Consider the following 17,086-nt stretch of genomic DNA (forward strand, 5'->3'; position numbering starts at 1 on the left):
TACTTCTAGGAAGATCTACCATCGTACGTGGAAGACGTACATCACGTGGTGTGAGTTTCGTGAGGTTTATCCTCGCTCTTGTTCGGTGGCTCGGATCTTGACCTTCCTTCAATGGGGGGCTAAGCAGAAACTGGCCTTGAGTACTATCAAGGGCCAGGTGTTGGCCTTGGCAGTCTTCTTTCAACAGCCCTTGGCCACACACTCCCTGGTGCGTACCTTTCTTTAGGAAGTTTGGCAATTGACTCCTACAGTGCGGTTTCCGTTGCCGCCTTGGGACCTCAATTTGGTGCTCTCAGTCCTCCAGAAGCCTCCTTTTGAGAATCTTCGGGAGATTCCCCTGCTTAAGCTGTCCTAGAAGGTGGCCTTTTTGGTGGCTATCACCTCTAAACGTAGGGTGTCGTCCTTGACCTTGCTTGGTTGTTAACAGATAAGGTGGTTCTTCACCCCTGTCCGTCGTTCCTTCCAAAGGTTGTCTCTGATTTCCATTTGAATGAAGACATTGTGTTGCCTTCCCAAACCAGGCATCAGTGATGCAGGTTTGCAAGGCGGCCACCTGGTTGTCGATGCACACTTTCAAAAAGTTCTATAAAGTGGATGTGTTGGCATCTGCGGATGCTTCTTTTGGCAGCAAGGTTTTGCAGGCTGCTGTTTAGAGGACCTGGTCCTATTTGAGGGTGTATTGTTCTTTTCAGGTGGGCTCCAGTTGTTTTGGTTGAGCTCCTGTTTACCTGGTTGGCGATAGTTTAGTATTGGGAATTTCTTTTTCGCTATTCCCACTCCCTCATGTTTAACACTGCTTTGGGACGTCCCAATGGTTAAGAAGATCAAGAGCTGTGTCAATCAATGAAAGAGAAAATGGGATTTTTGTCTTACCGTAAAGTCCATTTCTCTGATGTTCATTGATGGACACAACACCCACCCCTATGTGGAGCTGTAATTCTTCTGACACTAATTGTAACAAAACTGAGTACCTATAGCAGAGAGAGGGAGTATATCCCCTAGGACTGCCCATAAGCGTAGCAAGACTTATTTTCTGCCTTGTGTCCTACTCCTGTAGGGGGCAGTATAACCCAATGGTTAAGAAGAACAGAAGCGATGTCTGTCAATGAACATCAGAAAAATGGATTTTATGGTAAGTCAAAAATCCCATTTTTTCATTACACCTTTTATACATTGTGTGCAGTCACATATACCACATTCCCAGATAAACATACTTTTTTAAGAAGTTCCTTTTCCTTCTCACTCTGTAGCTGGGTCTTCTCATTTTCCAGTTGTACATGTGCAATTTTCTGCTGTTCCAGGCTGGACTCTGTTTGACGAAGTGCATCTCTCAAGACTTTAATTTCACCATTCTTTACCAATAGTTCATCTTGAAGAGCTGTGAACTGAAAAATTGCAAGAAGGTATCAGTAAATAAGCCTTATGTTAATTTAAAGAAAGAGAAAGTTCCCCTGGGGGCGGGACTTTTAAAGCAATTGACCAAAGAAGTATAAGTATATGCACAAATGTAAAAATATATAAATTTATTGAAGACATAAAACGAGAAAATAACATACATGAATAAAAAATATTACTGGACATAACATGCGGCTGAGATACAGGTCTTGACTTGGGAGACTTTATATGCTTTCGCCCTGCATGTTTTTTCAGTGATGTATCTCAGCCCCATGTTATGTCCAGTAATATTTTTTATTCGTGTATGTTATTTTCACTTTTTAGGTCTTCAATCAATGTATATATTTTTACATTTGTGCATATACCTATACTTCTTTGATGGTCAATTGCCTTAAAAGTCCCGCCCCCATGGGAACTCTTTCTCAGACAATATTAGGGATGTTGGCAATTTTCCATCCAGACACCATTGCCCGAGCATAATCTATATTTATGTTAATTTAAACAAAATATTTAAAATAAATCATTTTATTTTAAATATTTATAGTTATTCTGCTTGCTAAACTTGCAAATTTGAAATCTGTTGTTCACTACTGAAAGTGCATCCATATCCAAAACTTTTTATTTTTCTCTTTTTCTTTTAGGTTTGAATAGATTCGGGAAAGGTTAGAACCCGTGCCAGGTTTTCACAGACAGGAAGAAATTAAAAATCTGTAACAGGGAATAAGACATCAATAAATAGCTGACAGGTTCTAGCATTATCTAATTTAAAAAGCATTTTCACTAATGCCTGTGTTGCAAGATTTCCCCTCACTCACAGTCCTGGGTACAAAATAGGTACAGTGCATCCGGAAAGTATTTACAGCTCTTCACTTTTTCCACATTTTGTTATGTTACAGCCTTTTTCCGAAATTGATTCAATTCAAACAATACCCCATAATGACAACGTGAAAGAAGTTTGTTTGAACTCTTTGCAAATTTATTAAAAAAAAAAAATCACATGTACATTATTCACAGGGTTTGCCATGACACTCAAAATTGAGCTCAGGTGAATCCTGTTTCCACTGATCATCCTTGAGATGTTTTTACAAGTTGATTGGAGTCCACCTGTGGTAAATTCAGTTGATTGGACATTAAATGGAAATGCACACACCTGTCTACATAAGATCTCACAGTTAACAGTACATGTCAGAGCACAAACCAACCCATGAAGTCCAAGGAATGTTCTGTAGACCTTCGAGACAGGATTGTATTGAGGCACAGATCTGAGGAAGGGTACAGAAAAATGTCTGCAGCATTGAAGGTCCCAATGAGCAGAGTGCCCTCCATCATCCATAAATGAAAGATTTTTGGAACCACCAGGACACCTCGTAGAGCGGACCGCCAGATCAAACGGAGCGATTGAGGGAGGAGGGCATTAGTCAGGGAGGTGAGACCAAGAACCCGATGGTCACTCAGACAGAGCTCCAGCATTTCTCTGTAAAGAGAGGAGAACCTTCCAGAAAAACAACCATCTCTGAAGCACTCCACCAATCAGACCTGTTTGGTAGAGTGAACAGAAGGAAGCCACTCCTCAGAAAAAGGCACATGACAGCCCACCAGGAGTTTGCAAAAAGGCACATGAAGGACTGACCATGAGAAACAAAATATTCGGTCTGATGAAACAAAGATTGAACTCTTTGGCCTGAATGGCAAGCGTCATGTCTGGAGGAAAGCAGGCACATCACCTGGCCAATACCATCCCTACAGTGGAGCATGGTGGAGGCAGAATCATGCTGTGTGGAAGTTTTTTAGCGGCAGGAGCTGGGAGACTAGTCGGGACCGAAGGAAATATGAATGCAGCAATGTACATAGACATCCTTGATAAAAACCTGCTCCAGAGCGCTCTGGATCTCAGACTGGGGAGAAGGTTTATTTTCCAACAGGACAACGACCCTAAGCACACAGCCAAGATAACAAAAGAGTGGCTACAGGACAACTCTGTGAATGTCCTTGAGTGGCCCAGCCAGAGCCCACACTTGAACCCGATTGAACATCTCTGTAAATATCTTAAAATGGCTGTGCACAGACGCTCCCCTTCAAACCAGATAGAGTTTAAAGGGATTGTAAAGGCAGAAGATTTTTTTTATCTTAATGCATTCCTTGCATTTAGATTAAAAAAACCTTCTATTTGCACCAGTCTCCCCCAGCCCCCCTTATACTTACCTCAGCCCATCGTTATCCAGCGAAGTTGCAGGAGTTTCTTAGCTGCCAGGGACTCCGCTCCTCATTGGCTGAGACAGCAGCATGGCACGATTGTCTCCCGCTGCTTTCAAAGTCAGTCAGCTAACCAGAAGAGAGAGGGGCGGGGCCAGGCTGCGGCACTGTCTCTGAATGGACACAGGGAGCAGTGACTCGGCTCAGGTGCCCCCTTAGCAAGCTGCTTGCTGTGGGGGTACTCAACAGGAGGGAGGGGGCCAGGAGCACAGAAGAAAAAAAAAAAAGACTTTACAATCACTTTAAGAGGTCCTGCAAAGAGAATGGGAGAAACTGCCCAAAAATTGGTGTGCCAAGCTTGTAGCATCATATTCAAAAAGACTTGAGGCTGTAATTGGTGCCAAAGGTGGTTCAATAAAAGTATTGAACAAAGGCTGTGAATATTTATGTACATCTGATTTTTTTCTGTTTTTTAGTTTTAATTAATTTGCATTAGTTTTCAAACAAACTTCTTTCACATTGTCATTAGGGGGTATGGTTTGTTGAATTTTGAGGAAAATAATTTAATCCATTTTGGAATTGTCAGAACTATTGGGGCTAAAAAGGAATCATGTGAGGCTCATACATATTATTGTACATATTATTACATGGGCATCCTGGCAGCCATCTTTGTCATGAGGTGAATGTAAGCTCATTATCCTTGGGTGAAAATTCTTACAGAAAATTTTTGAGTCTTAGCAGAGACCTTCTCAGGCCAATAAAATTAAAGGTGCCCAGACAACACGCCAAGATAAGGACTATACAATGGTGCCAGGCTGGGTTATAATGAGAGTGATGTCATTCTTGTCTCAATTTCAACAAAGGAGAAGGGATCAGGATGTTTCATTTGTTTTAAGGGCTCATTTAAAAATTGCTTGATGAAACATTATTATTCATTGTAGTGATTGTATTGGCAATAATGGTATGGTATCGTTATCTTATATGAAACATATATAGGCCTACTTAATTGAATAAGTTCAAGGAATGTTTTATATGTATTCACTTTTCTAATATTCAACCGACATTCATTATATATCTGGGGGAAGTACTCCTTGAATCATATGTGTATTATTATTGATATAGTAGGTATAAGCTTTAAATACATAGAAGTGGGTGATATTATACCATTTTCTTTTTATGCATTAAGAACTAATTGGTATCTTGAACTTCACTTTAAGGTACCGTACTTGCATATAAATATATGCTAACCAAAAAAAAAAAAAGTGCATTAACTATGTGCAAAATCACGTAATTACAGTGCTGAAATGTGCAACTTACGAAGTATCTAAATACTTCAATCCATAAAGTGCTAAATTGCATAAGAAACACAAAATAAATGCAGTACTAGGCAATGAAGTGCAAAATTAGATATGAACCACAAAATCATAAAAACATATATGTAAAATATATATCAAAGTGCATAAGTGATAAAGTGGCTGATGCTGTTAATGTGAAATGTTCATCATAGCATAAAGTCCACAAATTCTACCATAGATGTGCAAAGGTGCCGATAAGTGTTCTATTGTGAATTCAGGTGCTTGACCACCACCAACAGGACAGCTGTAATGAAGGCTTACCAGATGTAGTTGACAAAATAAAGTATACACCTTTTGGGTCATTCAGGCTTCTAAGAAATAGATGGGCTTTATACCAGTAATATATCCAAAGATCAATGGCTCAATCCTTCAACGTCATCCACTAATATGGAATATTATAGCCACTAGCAGTAAGAGCAGCAAGAAATCCTCTTCCGGAAGGTCAAAAAATAAAAAGCTCACATAGTGTGTATCTTTTTAAAACATTTAATAGTATAAAAGAAGAAACACACTTACACAGACTTGATGGGACGCGTTTCGTCTAAGTAGACCTCACCCTAGACAAGGTCTACTTAGAAGAAATGCGTCGGATCTACTGCTAATGCCATCTTTTATCTACTTGTACAAGCGCTATACCATCCAGTCTGTGTAAGTGTATTTCTTCTTTTTTTACTATTAAATGTTTTAAAAAGATACACACTATGTGAGCTTTTTATTTTTTGACCGGACCGAGTATTTCTTGCTGCTCTTACTGCTAGTGGCTATAATATTCCATATTAGCGGATGACGTTGAAGGATTGAGCCATTGATCTTTGGATATATTACTGGTATAAAGCCCATTGGATATATTACTGGTATAAAGCCCATCTATTTCTTAGAAGCCTGAATGACCCAAAAGGTGTATACTTTATTGGGTCCACTACATCTGGTTATCCCTCATTACAGTTGTCCTGTTGGTGGTGGTCAAGCACCTGAATTCACAATAGAAGACTCATCAGCACCTTTGCACATCTATGGTGGAATTTGTGGACTTTATGCTATGATGAACATTTCACATTAACAGCATCAGCCACTTTATCACTTATGCACTTTCATATATATATATATATATATATATATATATATATATATATATATATATATATTTATGATGTTGTGGTTCATATCTAATTTTGCACTTCATTGCCTAGTACTGCAGTAATTTTGTGGTTCTTATGCAATTTTGCACTTTATGGATTAAAGTATTTAGATACTTTATAAGTTGCACATTTCAGCACTGTAATTACGTGATTCTGTACATAGTTTATGCACTTTATTTTTTGGCTAGCAAATATTTATATGCATTAGCACCATTGCACTTTATAACACAATCTAACAGCGCTGCAGTAATTTTGCTGCTCCATTGTCTTTACAAATTGTCATTTGCTGTTGCTGGCTGCTGTATATTTAAGGTTGGCGCAGTATACAGTACAACCGTACTTTAAGTTACTTCACTTTCAAGATATTTGGAGAAGGAAGGTTAATGGCATGGTTTCAGACTTTATTCAACCAATATATATCTAAAGGTAGTAGCCTTTAATCTGCCAGTAATTGGCATGGGGGTAAGCATCCTTATAGATTTAGGTTTTTCTCCAAGGCTTAGGTCAGAAGGTTATCTTTGAGAAAATAGTTCAATTAAACTAAATTACCCAAACTTTTATACAGACAAACAGTGCCCCCTGATGATAATGGCGAGGTAGAGGTACATTGTAAATGAGGCCTCATCTGACGTGTTTTCACGTGGAAAACAAAATATACGCCTACATTCCCAAAAGATAAAAGTTTAATGTAAGTGAAGAAGGGGAGATTGGAAAGATCGAGAGAGAGGAAGGAAGACTACTCTGAGGAGGTTCTGACACTGATTGGAGACATTTGAAGCTGATGGCAGGCTATCCAAGGGAACCGAGACATCAAAGTGATATCTCAGACAACAGACATTGAAGTTTTTGGTAAAGTATAAATTTTCATTTTTCTCTAGGCAATTTGCTTGCCATATACATCTAACTGAACCATCCGATTTTCTTTATAGCATCAAGATTTGAATTTAGATCATTCTAACTGCAGTATGACCGGTCTAGTTTCCAATCTTGGGAGATTATACACATAAGTATAGATTCCCTTGAGGCTGATTTCAGTTCTAGTAAATGGTGCAGTTGTGATGTATACTTAAAATAAATTAACTTAGTGGAAATTATCTTTATCCCAAAAACAATCTTGACTTCTAGCAAGTTTAGCGCATGGTGTAACAATTATTGTCCATGCATTTTAAAGTTTGAGTTGTGAACATCTGTTGGATGAGACAGGTCACGTGTCAAATCTGTACAATTTTGTTTCCATATTTTGTGAGCTGATGAGAAGCTATTAATCACATTCCAGAAGTTATGGGTTTTGGTTACATTGATATTCAGTAATAATATCCTTTGATTGTATTTTCCACATTACCTGCGTGATACATATTAGTGAATTTTTTGCCACGTTTTGTGTTTATTACCAGTTATAATTTTACATTATTCTGCACTGATTTTTATTTAATATATCTTTGCACAAAATTGTATTCATCTTGTCTTCAAGTTAGCGCCAATAAACGATCTCGAGTTTTTGTGGATTTATGGAAATAAGTTGAGAATCTCCTTAATTATAGATCCTTGCTTATTTACATAAATAGACACTGTTTATCAGAGCAGTATAAACATTCTGACAGAATAAGTCTGTAACATAAAATGTGGAAAAAGTTAAGCGCTGTGAATACTTTCCGGATGCACTGTATAATTGCCCAGTTATTTATTCTGTATCCTAGTAGAAACTAGAGATTTTGATGAGGAATGTATCATTGGTGTCCTCAAAAGCAATGAAAATGGCAGAAATGGCAGCAAATGATCCAACCCAGACAGGTAGGAGGATAGACTTCTCACATTTTCCCCCAGAAATAAAGCTCTTTTGGTGGCATTTGATCACCGCTGTTTTTTCTTTTTTTGAGCTGTAAACGAAAAAGGGCCAAAAAAAAAAAAGAAAAAAAACACACAATATTTTTTTCTTTCTGTTATAAACATATCCAATAAAACATTTAAAAAAAAATCAAATCTCTTGATAGATTTTGGCCAAAATGTATTCTGCTACATATCTTTGGTTAAAAAAAATAATAATTAAGATTCCAAAAAGGGTATATTGATTGGTTTGTGTGACAGTTATAGCATCTATAAACTATAGTAACATATACAAACTATACTGACATTTTTATATATTTATATTTTTTTTAAACTAGTAATGGTGGTGATCAGCATCTTATAGTGGGACGGCGTGCAATCAGACACTAACTGCCACTTTGAGGGAACTAACTGCCACTGAAATCACTAGTGACCTTATTACAGTGATCCGTGCTAATATGCACCAATTACACTGGGCAGGAAGTGGTTAACATTTAGAGCAATCAAGAGGTTAAATATGCAGGGAATGAAAAACCAACTGGATCTCCTGTCACTGAACACAGCCCTATGCCGTTTACACCTACAGAGCTGTTTTCCATGAGACTTAGAGCCAATCGCCAGGTGCCAGCTGTCTATCACTGGCTGGGACCTGGTGATTGGCATGTGCTGTGATGAATCATGAATTATGTGACGCACGTGCCCCCTACTCAGAAATGCAGAATCAAGAATACAGTCATGGTCAAAAATATTGGCACCCCTGCATTTCTGACAGATAATGCACCACTTTCGCCCAAAAATGTGTTGCTATTACAAATGTTTAGGCATTCTCATGTTTGTTTCTTTTGTTTGTATTGGTATGAAACAAAAAGTGGAGAAACAAAAAGCCAAACCTGACACACTCCACACAAAACTCAAAAAATGGACTGGACAAAAATAATTGGCACCTTCTCAAAATTGTAAAAAATATCAGCATTCCATATTTGTGATGCTCCTGTAATTTGTAATTGAACTTATCTGTATCAATTAACAAGTGCTGATAATATAGAGATCACATCGGCAACCAGTTAAAATGGTGAACAATTGGCTGAAGCTTTCTGTTGGGTGTCTGTGTGCCACACGGAGCATTGAGAAGAGAAAGAGCAGAAAAGAATAGTCTAAGGATTTGAGAACAAATATTGTGGAAAAGCATGGACAATCTTAAGGTTACAAGTCCATCTCCAGAGATCTTAATGGTTCCTGTGTCCACTGTGCGAAACAGTGTCAAGAAGTTTACAGACCATGGCACTGTAGCTACTCTTGCTGGATGTGGACGAAAGAGAAAAAATGATCAAACATTTCAATCAAGCGTTGTTTGAATAGTGGATAAAGAATCTCAAATCAACTTCCACACAAATTCAAGCTGACCTTCAGGCACAGGGTACAACTGTGTCAGCTCACAATATACATCGCCATCTGAATGAAAAGGGATGCTATGGTGGAAGACCCCACTGCTGACACAGAAACATTAAAAAGCCAGATTGGAGTTTGCCAAAACTTACTTGAAGAAGCCAAAATCCTTTTGGGAGAATGTGCTGTGGACAGACAAAAGCAGCTTTTTGGTAAAGCCCATCATTCTACTGTTTCCAGAAAAAGAAATGAGGCCTTTAAAGAAAAGAATACAAAAGTGGACAAGAAGGCGCAGCCATCTAAGTGTATTTGTTTATTGGTAAAAACACGCATTAGGTGAAAGGATTGCACTCATAGAATATGGAAAGTGGTCATGCAGAGTGATCATCCCACTCCAGAAGCAAATGACTGTAGCATAGATCCAGATGGATGGAAATGTCGATGTCTTTGTGCTGCTGCGTCTGACTGAGTCATCAATTACTGGTAGGTAAGGGGAGGCTCTGTCGGCAGATAGCCAATTATCTAGATTATATGGGAATGGTGTCTGGAGGTCAACGCCGGAATAGTGTACATAGAAGGAAGAATAGAGCAGGGAGCCGTCCACAGCCATGACCAGGCTGGAACGCAAGCTGGTGCAGGATCAGTGTTCACAGGTCATCGGGCCAGAATGACATCACAAAAGGGGCAGCAACATGTTTCCAAGCAATCTCGCTCTTTCGTCAAACCAATGAAGAGGGACAGAAAGATCACAGCTCATTTTAGGGAGTGCAGGTGAAATGGAAAGGGGAGGGGTTGTGAAAGCGGAGAAGACTACTTAAAGTAGAACTCTACACTATAATCTCCTATTACCAGCAAAAAATGAGTACTATAAATTGTTTAACCACTTAAGCCCCGGAGGATTTGGCTGCTAAACGACCAGGGAGTATTTTGCGATTCGGCACTGCGTGACTTTAACGGACAATTGCGCGGTCTTGCGACGCTGTACCTAAACGAATTTGGCGTCTTTTTTTCCCACAAACAGAGCTTTCTTTTGGTGGTATTTGATCACCTGTGCGATTTTTTGATCACGCGCTATAAACAAAAAAATAGCGTAAATTTTGCAAAAATAGCAATATTTTTCACATTTTTTTATATGAAATTCCCCCCCAAAAAATGTAAAAATCAAAATTTTTTAAAATTTTCGGCCAATTTGTTTTATGCTACCTATGTTTGGTAAAAGAAAAAAAATCGCAAAAAGCGTATTTTGATTGGTTTGCGCAAAAGTTATCGCGTTTACTAACAAAGGGAAAGATTTTTGTCATTTTTGTTGTTTTTTTTAACGCATAATGGCGGCGATCTGCGTTTTTTTTTGCGGTACTGCGACATTGCGGCGGACAGATCGGACCCTTGACTGACATTTTTGACACTTTTGGGGTTACCAGTGACATTTCTACAGTAATCAGTGCTATACATATGCACTGTTACTGTAAAAATACACTGGCAGTGAAGGGGTTAACTTTTTTTGAAAGGGAGGGGCTATGTGTGTCCCTAGGGGCGTGCTTTCTACTGTGATTGGCTGTGGCTTCAGCTGTATGAACGGTGATCAACGGTTCTACATAGTAGAACCGTATGAACGGTGATCAACGGTTCTACATAGTAGAACCGTATGATCATCAATCATACAGAGGGGAGAATGACAGGCAGCTTGTTTACACAAGCCGCCTGACTTTCTCCCTCTCCCCCGCCGATCGCAGAGTGACCGGCGGACATCGGGTCCGCCGGTCACACGCGCGAGGGGGGGGGTCCGTGACCACGCGGGAGCGCGCCTCCGGGGGCGCGCGCTCGCTCCCTAGACCCTCACAAGCAAGCGACGTAGACCTACGTCAGTTTGCCTGTGAGGGGCTGACCGCCGACGTAGATAGTCGTGCGGCGGTCGGCAAGTGGTTAAAGGTTACAGAAGAGTAATAAAAAGGAAAAATTATTTTAGATAAAATAAACCATAAAATTAGGAATAATTAGGTATAATCAAACATGAAAAAATAATAATGATAAAAAAAATAAAATATGAAATAATAGCAATAATGAAATTAAAAAAAAAAAGGGGGGGGGGTCTCTATTAAAAAAAAGGACATTTTAGCTGAAATTTATTTATAGAGGAGTCTAGACTGGATACCCATAATGTGCATTTGGTATAAATCCAAATGGCATTTTTGGGCGTAATAATATGATAAAGACCCCTTGCATCAGGGGTAGCGGATGGTATTTAATATACCATATAGTCCAAAACGTACATTTTATAGTATCATATGTGTGTCTATTTCCTCGTTTAACCCCATGGGGACTAAAGTATTTAAGGAAATAAGCCAATAGGTTTCTTGTTCACATAATTTTTTTTACCTTTCCGCTATTTGAAGGGTGTTGGGAATTTGTTCTACAACCCATACTACTAACCCCTCATTCGATTGAGTGTGTACTTCTCGAAAAATATTTAGGTACGCTGTATTTTTTATTTCTTTCTTTGTCTGCTTGTTCAATGGCTCTCCTATGCTCTCCAAATCTAGTCATCAGGGGTCTGATGGTCCTGCCTATGTAGAGCAGGCCACATGGGCACCTGAGAACATAGAAAATGAAGTCAGAGGAGCAAGTGAAAAAGCTGTCTATCGGGTACTGTTTATCATTTGCCTTAAAAGGACTTCAGACTATTCGGGACAAAGGCACAAGTTAAGGAATTCTTCTATATGAAAAGAGAGGGTGTTGTTGGATAAACTAGTAGAGTATTGGTGTGAACTGACTCCAATCCCAGGTAATATATTGGAACAAATGTAAGAAGGGACAATTCTTCTTTTGACATTTGTACATGCCCACCAGGTAGGAAAAAAAGGCCTCCTTTCTTTGGGCCCAATTTTTGAGTTTTAAATTTACTTGGGGCAATCTGGCTTTCAATATTACATGCATTCCGATAAGTGAATTTGGGTTGAGTAGGTAAAACTTGTTTTAAACCAGAACCTAGTAACAGAATTCCCCAATGTTTTTTAAAAATTCTCCCATCCAATTGTACCGGCAATGGTATGGAGTAATGAATCTAATGGGTTTTTCTTTAGATGACAAACAGTTTGTTTTAGGCACAGGATTTTTATATGCAATAAGCGTATTTTCTACATGATCTGGAGCATACCCTTTCTCTAGGAATTTGTTGGAAAGGATACTACTCTGTTCCATGTAGTCTATGTCTAAGGTACAGTTCCTGCGGAGTCTGTGAAACTGACTGACTGGCAGCTACTGGATTGGACATAGGAATTACCTGCAGTTTCCTTAAAATGATTTTTGTGATAATCTTATTCCCTTGGGTCCCCAAGATCAGATAAAGGAAAATAAGAGTATCAGGATCATAAACATGGGTAAAGGATAGACCAAAGGAATTATTATTGCAATGTTGGACAAATTCTAAAATGCTTATGGATGGTCCATCCTAGATTATGACGATGTTGTCAATATATCTACCATAATATCCTATTTGCTCTGCAAAGGTATTGGGTTAATGGATATACTGTAATTGCCACGATCCCATCATTAGGTTTGCATAGCTAGGGGCAAAGGAAGCTCCCATAGCAGTGCCATTAACCTGAAGGTAGAATTGTTCGTTGAACACAAAATAATTGTGTTCCAGGCAGTATTGAGTGGACCAGATGAAAAATTGGGTCTATAATTGAGATCTGAATGATGAACAAGAAAGTATTGTATGGCTTGTAAGCCTATGTGATGGGGGACGGAGGAATATAAGGAGGTAACATCCAACGAAAGCCAGCTGCAATTTTATTTCCATGTATAGTTTTTTTTAGGACATCAATAGGATGGCCTGAATCTCTGATGTGTGATGGGAGTTCCTTCACCAGGGGTTGTAAAAAATGATCTACGTACTGGCAAAGTCCATTGTTAACGCTCCCCACAGAGGCGACAATGGTTTCGGCCAGGTGGATGGACAGGTGTTTATGGATCTTAGGCAAATAATAAAAATATGGGATCTGAAAAAGATCTTTGAGAATAAAAGCAATTTCCCTCTTGTTGAGTATTTGTGTAGTATGGGCTTCTTCACTGAGAATTTTTAAATTGCTTCACAAAAAGGTCTGTGGGGTCTCTTTGAAGCTTAAGATATGTATGAGGGTCCGATACGAGTCCTAGTGCTTTTTGGACATAATCAGATTTGATGATGATATTTGTTTTTTGTTTTTTTTATGATCTAAGGGCTGTAACTTCCAGGGAGAATAAGTTGGAGAGACTATGGGATCTTTTGGAACACATCTTAGTAAAGTCTGCATAAACCATGGTGTAAAAAGTATCTAGAAAAGCACCTTTAGTGTAAGTGGGGTAAAAGGAAGATTTTGGATTAAATGTGGTATGTTGGATAGGAAGAGTATGTTTGCTAATGATCTCTGGGTCCACGTGATGGTTTTCCCATAATAGTTCTTCTAGAATCTGGAGCAAATCCATATCTACTAAATCTAAGGAAATGTCTATGGATGGTGGGGAGGGTTCAGGGTCTGGGGGATTGATATTGTGTTGTGGTTTTGTAACTTTTGAATATTTTGACAGTCAAATTTCAAACAAATTTGTTGAGATCTTTGAATAGGGTGTATAAATTCTGATGAGAGGTGGGGGCAAAACGTAGGCATTTCCATAACAGAAGTTGGTCCTCTGTGGAGAGGGAATAAGTGGATAAATTGAACATTTTATTGTGCTAGGTGTACATGTTTTCGTATTCTTTTTCCTTCCACCTCTCCTTCCTCTTCTTGTACCTTTTTTCCTTTTTGTGAGCCGGGAGAGGGGAACCCCTAAAAAATTACCACTCTCTTTAAAGCTGATGGAGTTAGATGCAGAGGGGCTCGTAGTAGCCATGGATAATAGCACAGGAGGACTAGATGGTAAAGTAGGGGGATCTTCCATTAGGGGTGGTACATTCGCCAATGAAGACGCGGTGGTCTGGTCCAGGTCTGGAAGTGCTGAATGGACTGGGGATGAATTTGGATTATGCTCAATGTGAATTGGAAGGTCAGCATGAATCTCTGAGTTCCCAGTGAGCTTTACGGTTTTGGCCGGGGATGAATAGTTCTTACCATTTGGGGTTTCCGATAGTTTTGGGTACCTGTACAATGTTGTAATTGTTATTCTTATTCCCAGGGAAGGACTGCTTACATTTTTGTGACAAACTGGATTTTTGTAAGAACTTACTGTAAAATACTTTTCTCTGAAGTTCGACAGACCCAGCTTCTCCATATTCAGGACTACTAGGTTTATGCTCCTCCAATCAGGAATAGGCACTAGGCAGAAAAAAAAACATAACCACGCCTATGGGGCGGTCCCTGTGGGCATAACCCCTCACACTCTGCTATTATCCTTAGTTTGTCAAGCAGTATTAGAACACAAAAAAAACCCACACACTCAAAAGCGGGATGGGTGCTGCGTCTGTCGATGAACTTCAGAGAAAAGGATTTTACAGTAAGTTCAAAAATCCAGTTTTCTCTATCATTCATCGACAGATGCAGCTTCTCCATATTCATGACTACTTAGGACATCCCCAAGCAGTATACACGAGGGGTGGGAAAACAATGCAAAAAAACTAAGTCCCAAAGGCTAAACATAGCCAACCAGGTAACAAAGAGCTCAACCAGGAACAACTGGAACTCACCCAGAAAAGATTACACCCTCAAAAAGAAAACTAAAAGGAGTTTGATTTTAAAACCTCAGCCTGCAAAACCCTGCGGCCAAAAGAAGCATCCGTGGATGCCAACACATCTACCTTGTAGAATTCTGTGAACGAATGCACAGACGACCAAGCCCGCCTTGCAAACTTGTAACACCGACAACTGATGTTGAAAAGCCCAAGAGGCACTCAGCTCTCTCGTAGAATGAGCCTTCACTGAGAAAGAAGGAATCTGACCCCTCAGTGAATAGACCTGTACCACCGTCTGCCTTATCCATCTGGAAATGGTCGCAGCAGACGCAGCCAACCCCTTACGAGGTCCATCAGTAAGGATAAAAAGAGCGTCTGATTTCCTAAAAGACTCAGTGGTCTCCAAATAAACCCTGATCGCCCGCACCACATCTAAGGAATGCAGTGCATACTTCTTAGGATGCCGAGGTTTAGGGCAAAGTGAAGGCAACACAAGGTCTTCATTCAGATGAAAATCAGAAACCACCTTAGAAAGGAACGACTGATTAGGTCGAAGAACCACCTTATCTCTGTGTACCACCAGATAAGGCAAATGGCAAGACAGCGTTGCCAATTCAGATACTCTGCGGGCAGAAGTGATAGCCACCAGGAAGGCAACCTTCTGAGACAATGAAAGTAGAGAAATTTCCTGAATTCTCTCAAAAGGAGGTTTTTGAAGAAGAGATAACACCAGATTTATTTTCCACGGAGGTAACGGGATTGCCTTGGTGGAGTCATATGGCACACTCCCTGGATTAAAGTCCGAACTAGGACATGCGTAGCCAAAGGGAGTTGAAAATATATAGCCAAAGCAAAAAACCTGGCCTTTGATAGTACCCAAAGCCAACCGCCGTTCAACTCCTTTCAGCAGAAAAGCCAAAACCCTAGCGATTGAAAATAAGCGAGGGGGCACCTTCAGTGTTTCGCACCATGAATGTATGATTTCACGTACAATGGTAGATCTTTCTGGAAGTCGACTTACTAGCCTTCAAAAGCGTAGGAATTACAGAGTCAGAAATACCTCTATCTTTCAAACACCTGGCTTTCAACAGCCATGCCATTAAAGCCAGTGACTGTAAAGCAGGATGGAAGATCGGACCTTGAGACAGCAGATCTTCCCTGAGAGGAAGTCTCCAAGGAGTATCATTGACCAACCTTATTAAGTCTGCATACCAAGACCAGCGAAGCCAGTCTGGGGCCACCAGAATGACCGAATTGCTCTCCACCTCTATCCTGCGCAGAAGCCTCGGCAAGAGTTTCAGTGGAGGGAACGCATAGATCAGCCGATACTGACCCCACGGAGCCACCAGTGCGTCTGTGGCATCGGCCAGAGGGTCTCGAGACCTGGCTACGAATCTCTGAACCCTCTTGTTGAAGGGAGAGGCAAACAGATCGACCTCAGGAGACCCCCACCGCGCACACAGGAGATGGGACACCTCCGGGTGTAGGACCACTCCCCTTGAACCAACACCTGACAACTCAGGTTATCCTGCCTGCCAGTTCTCCACACCTGGAATGTGTACAGCAGAGAGGGCCAGAACAGACTGTTCCACCCACGCAAGAATCTCAGCCACCTCCTTGGCTGCCAAGACACTCTTGGTGCTCCCCTGATGCCGTGGCGTTGTCTGTCTGAATCCGAACTGGACAACCCTGTAGACGAGTTGTCCAATGGCTCAGACAAAGCTTTATTGCCTAGAGCTCCAAAACATTTATCGGAAGTCTCAACTCTTCCATTGTCCAGGTACCCTGGGCACAGAGCTTCCCCAGCACCCCGCCCCAGCCCGATAGGCTGGCGTCCGTGGTTACCACCATCCAAAACAACGGAAGGAAAGACTTACCCTGGCAAAGTGCTGAAGACTGAAGCCACCCCAATAGAGCAATCTTTGTGTTGTGGCTCAACCGGATCAGAGAATCCAAGGACTTCGGGTCCTTGTTCCATTTCACAAGAATCTCCCTTTGAAAAGGTCTTGTATGGAACTGAGCAAATGGAACCGCCTCGAAGGTCGACACTATCAGACCCAAGGCACGTATGTAAACTACGCAGAAAGGATAGGTTGTTGTCCAACAACAACTGAATTGCCCACTGCAACTTGTGCAGTTTGTCCGGG

At 40.4% G+C, this 17,086-nt stretch overlaps 1 protein-coding gene across 1 annotated transcript in view; it reads right to left on the bottom strand.

Moving 5' to 3' along the window:
- Positions 1–17,086, bottom strand: part of ATRIP (ATR interacting protein) — a 260,422-nt gene that overhangs the window by 194,305 nt on the left and 49,031 nt on the right. Inside the window, exon 3 of the mRNA XM_082265110.1 lies at positions 1,215–1,385. Within this exon, the coding sequence (XP_082121236.1) occupies positions 1,215–1,385 (171 nt within the window). The remainder of the gene's footprint in view (positions 1–1,214; positions 1,386–17,086) is intronic.

The sequence above is a fragment of the Pelophylax lessonae genome, assembly GCF_965119305.1.
Source record: "Pelophylax lessonae genome assembly, chromosome: 8".
Classification (NCBI taxonomy): Eukaryota; Metazoa; Chordata; class Amphibia; order Anura; family Ranidae; genus Pelophylax; species Pelophylax lessonae.